This window comes from Phragmites australis, chromosome 4 (assembly GCF_958298935.1).
Source record: "Phragmites australis chromosome 4, lpPhrAust1.1, whole genome shotgun sequence".
In the NCBI taxonomy this organism is placed as follows: domain Eukaryota; kingdom Viridiplantae; phylum Streptophyta; class Magnoliopsida; order Poales; family Poaceae; genus Phragmites; species Phragmites australis.
Window position 1 is genome coordinate 39166603 of NC_084924.1, and position 14706 is coordinate 39181308.

Genomic DNA, 14706 nt, shown 5'->3' on the forward strand with positions numbered 1-14706 from the left:
CACCTGCACTGAACACCAAACGCTAGAAGTGTAATCGGATAGGATACAAACAGATATCGCTGATTTATATCCTATCGGAATCAAAGTCGGACACAAATGGTGTCGGATACATATACGGATAGTCTCGGTCACAAATATGAATCAATACAAATCGAATATGTGACTATTCATATGCAAACAATATCGGTCACGAATATTTATTCAGATATTGAATAAAAATAATAACTAAATATATCACATATGTTATGATTGTTCAACCATCCACATATTTAAAACTTAACTATATTAGTGGTCAAAAAATAAATTAGTAATATACTCCTATGAAAAAAGTTATGTTAAAACGAAATCGAAAAAGCTACATGTGTATAATATGATAAATGAAGCTTCTATTAATTATTTAAACATATTACTACGTAATAGCTTCAAATAAAAAAAATATCAACTACAAACTTATAGATCTCATTTAGAGCTACAATTTTATATAAAGATGGTGTTCATCCAACTTTGTAGTTACAAACTCCGAAATATAGGCTCATATAGTCTTCGGATATATCCGAATTTATTCTCGGATATTCAATATCCGACAGATATCTGGTACGCTACATCTGAATCTGATGTTCGATACAACTATCTGAGATTCAATCTAATATCTAAGATTTTTTTAAAATATTCAATATCTAAAGTCATATTAACATCTCTTTTTTTAATCATCTCAAGCAGTTTGAGCGATCTGACTGGCGGAAAAAATTCCGGACCGTTTTCACCGCAATCAAACGCCGCGGCCCCGAGCCGGCCTCCCCCGAGAACTCGTGTCACGCGGCCGCGCACCCCAGCTCCCGTCCGCCTGGTGGCCGCGCCCGCGCTTCGGCACGCGTCCCAGGTGCACGTACCGGCCACGGGCGTGTGTCACGTGGAGCGTATCCGACGGCTTTGGTGCCATTGCACAACTGTACGGCCGGCCACCGTCGGGCGCGTGGCGCGTGGCCTCCCCTGCTTTTATGTATCGGGGGCACCACTTGTAACCCAACCGCTCTCGCTCTCATGATCACACCAGCGAAAACAAAAAACGAGAGAAGCAGCAGCAACTATACCTGCATCGTTCGCCTTCGCTTGCTCAAAGCGTTCTTGATTTGAGGAGCCTTCGTGGAATCGTTCTTTCCTCATGGCGGAGATCTGCTGCGAGGTGGCGGCGGGCTCGGGTCGGAACGGTGACTGCAGCGACGCCGGTAGCCGCGCGGCGCGGCGGCGGAGGATGGAGATCCGGCGGCTCAGGGTGGTCACCGAGAAAGCGTCCGCCAAGAGGCGGAAGCTCGAGGGTGACGAGAAGGAGGGGGTGAGGCGGCCGGCGCCGAGGTACGGCGTGACATCCGTGTGCGGCCGGCGGAGGGACATGGAGGACGCGGTATCCGCCCGCCCGGCGTTCCTCCACGGCCACCACTTCTTCGGAGTGTTCGACGGCCACGGCTGCTCGCATGTGAGTGCCTCTTGAGTCCGTTCTTGGCATTCATATTTTGCCGAAACGAGCGCGCGCGCATGTGATGGCCGGCGCACTTGTTTGGCTCTCCGAGTATTTACCGATTGGCTGCATGTACATGCAGGTGGCGACGTCGTGCGGGGAGCGGATGCACGAGATCGTGGCCGAGGAGGTGACCGCCGCCGCCGGCGTGCCGGGTTCGGACGAGACGGCACGGTGGAGGGGCGTCATGGAGAAGAGCTACGCGCGGATGGACGCCGAGGCCGTCGGCTCTAGGGGAAACGCGGGCCCGGTGCCCACCTGCCAGTGCGAGATGCAGCTGCCCAAGTGCGACCACGTGGGCTCCACGGCCGTCGTCGCCGTGGTGGGGCCTCGCCATCTTGTCGTCGCCAACAGCGGCGACTCCCGCGCGGTCCTCTGCAGCGGTGGCGCCGCCATCCCGCTCTCATCTGACCACAAGGTATGCACGTATATCCACGACATACCCAAAAAAAAGAGAGAGTTTTGTTTTCACTATCAGGGAGAAAGATGAACGGTGTTGTTCTAAACAAATCCGTATGATTCGTTTCAGCCGGAACGTCCCGACGAGCTAGAACGGATCCAAGCGGCGGGCGGCCGCGTTATCTTCTGGCACGGCGCCCGCATCTTCGGCATGCTCGCCATGTCCCGAGCCATTGGTGACAACTACCTGAAGCCGTTCGTGATACCTGACCCGGAGGTGAGGGTGGTGGAGAGGAAGTACGGCGAGGACGAGTTTCTCATCCTGGCCAGCGACGGCCTGTGGGACGTGGTGAGCAACGAGGTGGCGTGCAACGTCGTGCGCGCCTGCCTCCGGAGCAGAGCACCGCGCGGCGAGGAGCGGTTGAGCCCGACCTCCAGCCCGAGCCCCAGGCAGAGCAGCAGCGGCGGCGACGAGGAGGCAGGGCCCGGCGACGGCGCTAGCTCCGAGAGCGACAGCGAGGGCGGCGAGGACAAGGTGTGCGCCGAGGCGGCCTTCCTGCTGACCAAGCTGGCGCTGGCGAGGCAGAGCTCGGACAACGTCAGCGTCGTCGTCGTCAATCTCAGGCGGCGCCCAAGGTCGTGACGGGCGGATCCACCGGCCTAGCCGTTCTTGGTTTCTTGCCCGCCCCTAACTCGAAATTCGCGTCGACAAAGCAACACGATCGAACCAAATGAGAAAGCAAAGATCGAACAAAAGTGTGACATCCATGCAGAACTGCAGATTCCAGTAGGATCATTTCATTTTATTTTTTTTGGCGTTTCTGATCTGGGTCGGACAGATCAGCCCTCCTTTCTTTTTCTCCAAAGAAAAGCGAAAAGCGCATGTATTTCCGATGTTTGAAGAAACTTTCTCGAGCGTCCGATAAATTGTAATATAACCCAGTGTCTCTTCCACCTTCCTCTGACTAGATCGCGATGCGCTCCTTCGTTTTCTTGTTCTATCGTTTAATTTGACCATCATGATTGTCCGAACATTTTGACGCGTTTGCAATGTGAGTTATTTAGTTGTGCAGCCTCGAATATTGTATTAAGTTGGGGGATATTCGTTCTCTCCATGCCGTTTTCAAAAAGCTTATTGGAAAAATAATACTTTCAAATTCGATTTAATTTAATTCTTAAATGTAATGTTTTGATTAGCCTTAACTGATCTGACTAGCTTTATCAGAATAATTTTGACAATTTCCTATAAAATCTCTAATATATAATAAATCACAGTGTCGGATACAAAACCAATAATTTTGACAATCTTCGATAAAGTCTCCAATCAGCCGAAAGGGCACGGGTTTATTGAGGCACGGTCCGTTTAGGTCCGTTAGCTAAACGTGTTATGTCGACCCACGTGACGCAAGTTTAGCTGAAGATCGCACCGTGCCGTGCTGTCCCGTGGCACGGTAGGTCCGATGACCTTTTTGGCGCGTCAGCTCGTAAAAAATTGAAAAAAAATCAAAAAACTTACTTTCACCGGAATCAAACACACCACATTTTGCTTAGTAGTTAAACACATTACCATTGCACCATATATAATATATAATATTAGATCTAAACAAATTATATAATATACTACAAAATAGAAACAGTTAAATGGGCCGTACCGTGTCGGCCCATCGTGCCGTAACTCCAATCTAAGCACGGCCCAAGCCGTCATGCCATGTCGGCCTAGCTTGTTAGCCGCTGTACCGTGACGTGCCTAAACCGGGCCGAAATAGTACTGCCTCGTGCCAACCTATTTGGCTTGGCCCACTTAGCCACCTTTATCTCCAATATATAATAAATCATAGTGTATGATACAATGGCCCTTGTAGTGACCATGTAATATACCATGAAATAGATGAAGCAGATCACGATGATAGGGAGGAAGCATATCATGAGTAGTTGTGCTAAACACTTCCTAAAAAATCTTACGTCCTTTTCCGGTGCAATATCACAAGAGCGACAGATTCTAGAGACTTGTTCTACTGTTCATTGGTGCAACGGGATAGAGTAGAGTACGTGTGACGACACAGTATAGAAAAAATAGGTAAACCCTAATTACGTGCATTTTTTATGTTGGTGGCTAATAGATATATAGAGAGAATCGTGTGTCACAGTCGTACATGGATATCTGTTTGCCCACTTAAAGAAAATAAGATAATTGTAAAAGAAGGTCACACCTTCGTAAGAAATAGGATTCGATTTTGATGGACCGTTCACGTAGGTGCCCGTGCGCTTGCCCCCATGTCACAGCCGAGCGAGACGAGCATGTACGCTCGTATGATCTCCTAATCCTCTCATCCATATATGCTAAATAAGTAGATGAGAGAATTTTTTAAAATTGGTCTTTTTCATCTCCATAGCAAGATGAGACTAAAATATTCACTCTCATCTCCACTCAGTTGGCCTTTTAAAATTTATTTAATATTTTTTAATTATATTAGGCTAAATCCAAACAGCTAACTAAGTTTAAATATTCAATTCAGCTCCCAGCACAACACCCAGAACAACACGGTTCAAGATTTAATAATTGCAAAGCTTCACAAGCTGGAAATCCAATGCACTCTTATCTACTTAGAGTAGAAATAATATAAAGGCGAAACAGAGGACACACAAGTCCACCCACTATAAGAGCAATGGAGTCAATTAACCTTCAACGAGATAAGAGTTCTTCACTCTCCTATCTCTAATCGATGTTCTACACTCGCTCGTCGTGTTACATGGATGTCAACCTCAGTGGCGGTTACATGCCTTGAGTTCTTGGTCGTTCCTCTATGTAAAGGCTTTCGTGCCTCTGATATACTTATCTGTATTGTAGCCTTGTTTCTTTCGATGGTACGACCGATTAATGATGAATTGAGAAAAATAGCTGATAACATATTTAGAATAGAAATCGTATATTGACAGAATAGAATAGAAATGATCTCAAGCTTCAAACCATTGATTCATTTCATCGATACAATGTATATTTAGATATGGTGTATAGGTGCTTGTTGGGGGGAGAGACGGAAAGGCATGTAAATCACCTATGACGGTTGTTGGTGGATCAAGCAACCATAACCAATTACAACATTATCGTAGCGTTCTTGGTGTCTCCTGCCGCCTGTCCGGCCAGCCGTCGCTGGCGGGTGAGCCGTGCAGCAGTAGCGAGTCAACAAACAAACCCGCTGCTGCGCTGCCTAATCATGGTGGACATGAGGCACGTTTCTCAGGGAAACCGGGCGGAAAAGATCGCTGAAATCACATTTCTCAGGGAGGCGGACACCTGGTGCGTGGCGCTAGGTTCGGTTCATCGGTTGACGAGTTCGATCGCGTCGGAGATTCTCCGGTCGCGATACGTTGTTTGTTTGGTCCGGATGGCAATTATCATCCCGCGCCACGTCAAGGGGGCGGCCTTTTCGGTCTTCCTTTTCGGGGACGTTGAGATTGGAGCTTGTTGCTAGTTCTTAATATTAGAATACACTTTTTAAATTTATATAGATTTTGTTATTTATAATTTTTATTTAACGAGAGATGTTGAAGTGTCATCTGATAAATAGTTGTAATATAAAACGAACTCTATCTCAGCACCTCTTTTCTCTGTAAGATATGAGAAATTACTATAACTATATATATTCTTTTAAAATGTATTTTATTATTAGAGTTAGCATTGGAGCTGCCTTGATGCTTTTCTCCCGTGGATCGCTCATGGAAGGTAGCCGTCACGTACACCTGGCTGGATGTTCGTCGGTTTCGGGATCTCAATGAGCCTAGTTTTAGTTGACGGCTTTCCTAATGAGCCACATATCTTGCGGTACTAGTGCTAACGCTACTTCGCCGCGTAGCTGTAGAAACTTTACACGTCACTGAAAACGTACAGGCTACTTCATTGGTTACTGTGATCCTACAGAATCGTTCTAAACTCGTTTTCGTAGGTTTTTCATTTTTGCGCCACTTCGCTTCGCTGTTTGGAATTGTAGAATTCGTTCCCCGTGAAACACGAGCTCTTGCTTGCCGCACTCGGAGTCCAAGACGGACCCTTCTCTGCAAGCTAGGAACTCGGCGTGCCTTTGCCCACCCGATTAGAAAGCGTCCACTACCGAAAATATTTTCGGAAACGGTTTGTAACTGTTTTTTTAAGATGTTTAGCGTAACTGTATATGATAAAGACTTATAAAAATAAATGATTTCTACAAACACAAAATAGACTATCTATAAAAATTTATTTCTACAAACGATTTACTTAAAAAACCGTCTGTGAAAATATTTTCACAGACGGTTCTTTAGAACAACTGCCTGCGGAAATAAATTTTCATATGCGGTTATCTTAAATAATCGCCTGTAAAAAATCAATATCCCGGGTGATTATTTAAGTGAACTGTTTGTGGAAAATGTTGATACATGGCATCGAACATTCTCCATTAGCTAGCATCAGCGGGGCGTAGAAGCTTAGTTTCATCTTTCTTAAGCTTATCAAAATACCAACGCATCAGTTCAGAGTCTCTAGGGTTCGAGTACAAATGCTGCAAGCGGGAGATCACTGATATGTACCACATCACCATGGTAGCACTTTTTCTCTTTTTCTCCGTGTCGGAAGAAGTGTCTTTTTCGTCACGACCAGTATTACTCTTTTTCTCTTCGTGTTAACGGAAGCATCTTCGTCCCCACAATCATCATTCCTCTTGTACCGACTCGTATTGTATATTGGGTATCTATCCATAGCTTCGTACTCTTTACGGTAAAGGATATAGTGATTCAGAAACACATGTATTTTTTTTTTTACATCCAATGACAATAGGCAGATAAGCTTGTTCGCCTGATAACTGGTGATGGACAAGTAGTTAGGCTTCAAAAACATGTTTGCCAAGAGACTCAACAAGAAACTCTTATCGAACCATCCATTACTAGTCTTCAACCTTAGAAGTCCAACCACCGAATGCAACACTGTAAACTCCTTATCACAACCATTCGATTTCTCATATAAAAGTTCCTTCGATGTCTTCTGTAACGCCTCAAAATTATCTAAACCTCTCGTGTCCCTTAAAACATACGATTCTGCTTGGTGCAACATTTCCTCCAGATCAAAATTAATATCATCATCCACCATAACATCAGTGTCACCTTCAACTCCCACATCATCACCATCCACTTGATCAGCAGCGATGTCGTCATTTGGTTCGCTTATACGTTGTTTGTCGTGATTGTACCAACATGTGTAATCCTCGATAAAATCTCTCAAGATCAAGTGTGATTTGATTATGCTTGATTTGACCCATAATTTTCAATTCTTGCAGTCAGAACATGGACAATATATTTTCTGTGTCTTCTTAGTCAAAGCGTCCTTCTCGGTGGCTTCAATAAAAGCAGAAAGTCTTTTGATGTATATTTCTTCATGTCTTAGCGTATCGTATATTCATGCTTTGTCCATCTTTAACTTTAACCACAAAATTAGATATATATATATATATAAGTTAATTAATTAACAATAAAATCATAATTAAAAAAAAATTAAAATATAAAAAATTTGGCATGTTATGATTATAATATGTCGACACAATTGAATCTACATTGGCGTAAATTTATGGCTCAAAATAATGTGGTTTCATTACTCTTCTCTACATATAGATCTAGATCTAGATTAAAAAAATCTCTATTCATGATGAAACCTCCTAAAAGCTTAAAAACATCAAATTAAAACTATATTTTTGAAATATAATGCTAGAATCATGTGAATCTACACAATAGAATTAACATTACCATAAATTTTAGCTAATTTAAGAATCTAAATGGCTAGAACCATGAGCACTCTAGAACATATTCAAACTCTAAATAAACTATAAATCTAAATCTATACTAAAAAAGATGCTACGTATGGATGAGATACTCTTACCTTAGATGCCTTTAAGGAATTCAAAAACAAAACTTCCCCACGTTCTTTTCAAATTTCACGGCCGCCTCTTGATCTGCACTATTCGAACAACAATGAGCTCGGTTTGAATCTAGCTATTCACGGACAGACACTATTTATGGAGATATTTCCACAGGCGGTTCCTAATGTGAACCACTGTGAAAATTAGTTTCTACACACGGTTCGTTATGTGAATCGCCTATGAAAATAACTTCATTTCCACAGACGGTTCTTTATGTGAACTGCATGTGAAAATATATATTTTTCGAGGCGGTTCCTTATGTGAACCGCTGTGAAAATGGTGTGTAAATTAGTTTCTACATGCGATTCACATCCGCACGGAGCCGCAACTGAGTACTCAGACGGTTTGTCATGTGAACCGTCTGTAAAAATAAAATCTAGGTATCTCGAAAAATAACTTTTGTAGTAGTGGTATAAAGACAAGCATGCGTTAGCCACGTTAGGAACGACAACATACTGACGCAAATGCCAAACGGGGCAGCTCTCATGCGACACTCCTAATCCTAAATCGTCACTCGTTGCACCCAAGCTCAGTGGCTGCCTGCTCAGGTGCAGTGGTCATCGTTTGAGCTATCTGTTCCACGACGATGCACCACTCGAGAGGAACAGTGACATCCACATAGAAGGTGAATTAGGATATTTAAAGGTTAATGGTTTTAAAAGCTTTATAAGACAAATCTATTTTAATTTTTATTTAAATATGTTCTAGTTTTATCTAGTATTTGTACATTACCACTTAAGAGAATTGTAACCTACTCTAGTAAGATAAATTGCAAAAATGTAAATAAAAAAACGTAAATAATGTAGAGAGATAAACTCGGTACAAGATATTTTTATCCTGTGATATCGATAGTATAAATATCACCCCTATTCTATGTTAGAGCTCCACTAAGGATAAGCTTTCAGGTGGCACATAGTCATAGCTCTTGCGCCACCAAACCACCAAGGCAAGACCTCAAACCAGATGAGCCGCCAAGCTTCTAAGACAAGGCTACACCACTAGTCTCTCTTCAGATCACTTACCATTGTGATCACTTCGGAGGTTGAGCCACCAAAATAAGGGTCTCCGTGTTTCTGTACACGTGTCTTGCCACCGTTTCATACCAAGTCGGAGGGTCAACAAGCTTAAATAACTCTGGCTCAGGTTATCAGCGAGTCACCAAGACTACAAGGCGACGACGTACCACTTGGTAAAAGCTATGATCACTTTTTGATTCACTCCCTGGCAACAATCACCTAACAACACTATATCTAGGCCTATAAGCACTAACCACTCACTAATCTTATACTTAATTATCTTCAATGATCACTTTAAGCACTTTGGTGGCTTAGATTTCTTCTCAAGTGTATAAAGACTTCTTTGGATTATAGCACCTTCAAATGACCAAGTGGAGAGATATTTATAGCGTCAAACCCGCCAACTAGCTGTTGCCCTAATGACTCAATTTTATTGTTAATATCGGATGATCCGGTGACAACAGTGGTACAAGCACCTAACTATCCAGTGTGTACACCAGTAGAAACTAGCCGTTGGACTCACCTCAAAGTCACTGTGAACATTGAACACTTCGGTATATACTTCATCTCCATCACCGAACTATTCGGTGAGTTATCCTGAGCCAATTTGCGCCTTTGCAGTCTCTCCATCACCGGACTATCCGATAGCTTCTTTAGTTCTGCACCTTCTTCAGTCTTCTCTCCCACTTAGTCAGAAATACTTCGGTGAGTTCAACTTCTTCTACACCGAACTATCCGATGATTTATCTTCCTGAGACTTGTCTAATTCAGTCTATCTTTACCTCAGCTACAGTGACTTCTTCATGTATTACATCCATAAGACCTACTAAAGCATTTATTTGATACACATATTAGTTCCAGTATCTATGTTGTCATTAATCACCAAATCACAATCATGATCTAATAGAGCTATTTGCGCTACACCACTTCATAAGAGAAAGGATGAGAAAATGAGATGATGCGATGCCGTGTTGGTATCAGGGAATACATGGTTAACACGGCCCAACGCATGTTGCTGGGGCTGGAATTTTTTATTTTATATTTTGAAAATAAAAAAATTACAAAACTAAGAATTTGTTTGAAAAAATTAAAAAATAAGATATCGTCGCCTGTTGGAGGCGACACAATGTGCGATAGCAAGTATCGCCCTTCCAATAAATAATATCTTTAAAAAAATAAAGATATCGCCATTTCAACGGACCACATGTTAAAAAATAAAAAAATACTATATTCTATTGCTCTCAAATTTAAAACACTGTTAAAATAGTTATGAAAAATTTTGAAAAAAATATATTGAAGAGAATACTATGATCTACATCTAAAAAATCTAGACAAAAATATGATATGTATAATAAAATTTATCCCTTTTTGTTTTTCATTATAAAAGTAATTGTTTGACTTTAATTTTTTAGAGAAATAGATTATAGCATCCTCTGTATCATACTTTTTTCTAGAATTTTTCATGACTACTTCGAAAGTGTTTTGGAATGCAGTGTTTTTTATTTGTTAACTTGTCGCTCGTTAAAAATATGACATCTTTATTTCAGTGACACCTTCCAATGGGCAAAAATAATCTATTTTTATAATTATTTCAAACGGATATCTAGTTTTGTAATTTTTTGATTTTCGAAATATAAAAATAAAAATATCCCGGGGCTGCCACTTCTGTGGTTCATCTACCCCGTGCGCTGCCGTAGAATAGGAACAGCCCAAAAGACAAAAGCTGCCTTGCTTTTGGAAAGGCGTCGAGGGGAGGGGATTTGGGCGGGCGAACGAACCTTGTTCTCGAAAGGGGGTTGAAGAACCTCGTGGTGAAGAATGGCGGTCACCCGGTTTATCGGAATCTACAGTCCATGAGGAAGGTGAGCGAGAGCCATAGGCGATAGCTGACTAATTGGGTGGTCCTTCGATTGCAACTGCAGCGTATCGTCGCTGCTGTGGACTGTGGTGGAGAGGCTTGAGAAAGATTGGGCCATGTCCCGATGTCAGGTGGTAACTTGGATTTTTTATTTTTTTTAATAAAAAATATAAATATATGTACTATTTTAAAAAATTATAAATATAGACTCATGTCGTCTAAGACAACCAGATACTTCTAACGGGTGACAGATTTTAAAAATAAAAATATAGTTTTTTAATATTTTTTAAATTTTAAAACACTATCGAAATTTTTATAACAATTTTAAAACCTAATTATAGTGTAGAGGATGTTATCATTTAGCACTTAGAAAATTTAGACAACAATATAACTTGTATAATGAGAAATAAAAAAGATAAATTTTAAGGATCATGACATTTGTCTTTTTATTTCTTATTGTACATGTAATTTTTTGAGTTGAAATATTTTATAAAGCTGGATAACAGAATTCTCTACAACATATTATTTAAAAAAATTCATAAATATTTCTATTGTGTTTTGAATTTTGAGAGTAGTGACGTCTAGTTATGCAAATTTTCAAAAACGGATGGTAATTTTTTGATTAATAAATAAAAAATCCGCGACTTGCGCCTTTCGATTGGGCCGGAACCTGGAGTGTCAATTTGTGGACCCCGAGTCTGATAAGCTGGGCTTCCTATTGGCGGATAGGCCTAGCCTAAGTTTCGGAAGCTGGGCCCAGTAATGGACCTAGGCTTACTTATTAGCTTTTCGTTTGGGCCAGCAAGTCGAGTCAATTGGTATGAATTGCATTGCGTTGTTCTCTTTTATGTTTGTCGCAACCAGAAAAGAAAAGAGAGAGAGAGAGAGAGAGAGAGAGAGAGAGAGAGAGATGATCCATCATCCCACTTCTGAGGCTTTTGCGTAACCAATCAACATCGGACTGCTTTTTGGGACACAATGACTCTGCGCTATGGCAACATGGCGAGCACCAACCGTGGAATGACTAGAAGTTCGGGACGGTATTGTCGCGGCCGATGGCTCGTGGCCACGCCGGGAGTTCTATAGTCATCATGTTCCGTTGATATTAGTTGGATCTTAAAGTCTCGAGTCAACATGTTGGGTCTTTTATTTATTAAAGTCTTTTAATTACTAATATTCCATAATATTATTTGTCTTAATCTTCAATCTCATATTTTCTGTCAATTTTATAATATGAACATAGTTCTGCCAAGACGATTTTATAATAGCTGCACTTATTATTTGTGATTTTGTACCGTTTCCTGTAACAAGTAATGTTTGTCAAATGTCACCTCCTTAGAAAATAACATTACCTCCAAATAGAACCATTTTAGCATATGGACTTTGCTCACTGATTTATCTTTGAATGATCTATATAATGGCTCAAAGCATTTTGTATTTGTCATGATCGCTTTATCCCATATTATGAGTGATATTTTATAAATTTATGTTTTTTCTGTTGCGTGATTCAAATACGAAGTGTGGAGGTACCGGTGATTGATTTACTGAAATACTTATTTACGCTATACACATAAACAAACATATAAATAGTATATTCGAAGATAGGGAATATCCATTAGAGGAAAACTGGAGTAAGACATCACTAATAAGTTTATTGATAATCAGGAATTGATAGCATTCATTGATTGAATACGCCAAATAAAGTTCTCAAACAACACTTCAATTGAGCATTAACTTTAAACAAATGGCTAAGTTTCATGCCAAATTAGAAGGAAAAGATTTTACTTTATGGGTACAACTGTAAATATGTTGTTCAATGCAAGCATATATTCATAGTAACATAAAAATGAGGTCTTATCAGAATTTCTATACCAAAAGAGATATTTCACAATGTTGATCAGTTTAATTGATCTATCGTTGTTCAATGCAACTATGTAGAAATGTCATATTACTTCAATAGCAGTATTTGAACCACTTTGTATCTGAAAAATGCCTTATAATTTAATCATAGGATTATCATGTAGATAAATAAATTTTGATCAAAGTAACACTCTAAAGTTTAACATAGTTGGAACCCATATGTAGTAACATAAAAATTAAGTTTGTCAGAATTTCTATATAAAAAAAGAAGTCTACCAAAACATCATTCAGTTTATTTGGTTCATAGTTGTACAATGCAATCTTGTAGAAATATCATATTAACTCAACATGCAGTGTTTGAACTACTATATACCTAAAAAATGCCTTATAACTGTATCAAAGGATCATCAAGAAGATAAATAAACTTTGGTCAAAGTAACATTCTAAAGTTTTTCCCAACTTATCTGTTCATATTTAAATATGATTTGTATTACCACTGAATATAAAACTCTGTCGAGCACTGAGGTATCTGTGTGAGGAGGGGAGTGATCAAGGAAGAGATGTAGGTATCAAGTTGCAGACATTTAATTCATAGTTGGTGGAATAAGTTTTGCATTGTACCATAGAAAACATTCATGAATTTTGTAATGATAACACAACTCAATTATTCACTCACCTTTAAAAGCATGACATTCTCTTACTGCATTTCACCTTTTCCCCCAATTATCCCTGCCAAATTCCTCTATCAATGCATTAAATTCTTTGCATCTCTATATGGTAAAATGAAATATAAAAATCTAAAATAACACATCTATAGATGCAATCTTGTTACTAGTTGAGCCATCAGGGTGCGTAAATTGAGTTTGAATATCACGATGCAAATTATTATAGGAGTACACAGAGCGTTCTCTTAGAATACAAAAATCAGAAGAAAACTATAATGCAATAGGTTGAGATAGTTGCGAAATACCTTGTATAGAAGATTTTGACAGTGATAAATTTGAGGATTTTGTGTGAAATGATCTAATGGCCTTAGAGGGGGGGTGAATAAGGCACTAATAAAAAACTAAACTAATTACCAAATTCTAGAACAAAGAACAACCTTAGCCTAGAATGAATAAAAGTAACTAGACGACCTAACAAGCTAGAATGATAGGCACAAACATGCAAGCATATAGAACATAAGTAAAGTGCAGAATTGAAACTTGCATGAAGGAAATGCTAGAAGCAAAATGCGGAATGTAACAAGAGTAGGGAAAGAAGACACCGAGTTTTTCTCGAGGTATCGAAGAATTGGCACTCTTCACTAATCCTCGTTTGAGCATCCACACAAGTATGTCACTCCCCCTTGAGTCACCAAAACTCAAGTGCTCACTAGTGATTGCCACTTCTCCATCTCCACATTGGCGAGCATCAAACCAAGTACATGACCTTCCTGAAACTCCCACAAGACCTCCAAGAGCTCACCGAGAACACATCCAATCTCCACGACCGGCTAGGTGTTGCCAACCACTAAGAGTAACAAGCTAAGTGGTTCACTCGATCCCTATCAAACCTGAACAATAGCTAGATGCACACTCACTACTCTTGAAACACTAATTGAGTCCTTAATCTTCAATTAAGAACTTGTAAATCACCTCAAGTGCTCCCCCTTGTCTCTAGATGATATACATTGTGTATGAATGCTTATGGGTTGCAAGAGAGTAGAATAAAACCAAGTGATGGATATATATATGCTAGATGTCTAAATCTAGCCGTTGCCGAACCACTCATTTTTTCTGTGAACACCGGATGGTCCGGTGCACACGCCTCTGTTAACACCGGATAATTCGATGAGTTTATTTTTTCCACACGCTGGTCTGACAGTTGTCAATAACCGTTGCAAAATGCTCCGATGTTCCTCCACATAGCATCACCAGACAATCCGGTGAGTTATAATACATTTCCTCTGAAAATACCAAGCTTCTGTTAAATAGTCCAGTGATAACTCCTTTAAGTCACTGGACAATACAGTCAGTTCAACTCATATTTTCTCCAGAAAAACAGTCCTTCTGTTAAATAGTCCGGTGCATGCGTCCTTCAGATCACCGGACAATCCGGTGCATGTAACTTCAATTT

At 40.5% G+C, this 14706-nt stretch overlaps 1 protein-coding gene across 1 annotated transcript; it reads left to right on the forward strand.

Annotated features, from left to right (window-relative positions):
• The first annotated feature begins 1030 nt into the window (after nucleotides 1–1030).
• Nucleotides 1031–2883, forward strand: LOC133916432 (probable protein phosphatase 2C 30). The gene is made up of 3 exons (XM_062360105.1): nucleotides 1031–1474; nucleotides 1599–1934; nucleotides 2046–2883. The coding sequence occupies exons 1-3, from the start codon at nucleotides 1163–1165 to the stop codon at nucleotides 2556–2558; spliced, it is 1161 nt and encodes a 386-aa protein (XP_062216089.1). The 5' UTR covers nucleotides 1031–1162; the 3' UTR covers nucleotides 2559–2883.
• The last annotated feature ends 11823 nt before the right edge of the window (nucleotides 2884–14706 follow it).

Bases quoted from the DNA above. Each gene is read 5' to 3' on its own strand.
- LOC133916432 (XM_062360105.1), top strand. From the start codon at position 1,163: ATGGCGGAGATCTGCTGCGAGGTGGCGGCGGGCTCGGGTCGGAACGGT. The intron at 1,475-1,598 runs GTGAGTGCCTCT...ATGTACATGCAG, and splicing joins ACGGCCACGGCTGCTCGCAT to GTGGCGACGTCGTGCGGGGA. The intron at 1,935-2,045 runs GTATGCACGTAT...GATTCGTTTCAG, and splicing joins CGCTCTCATCTGACCACAAG to CCGGAACGTCCCGACGAGCT.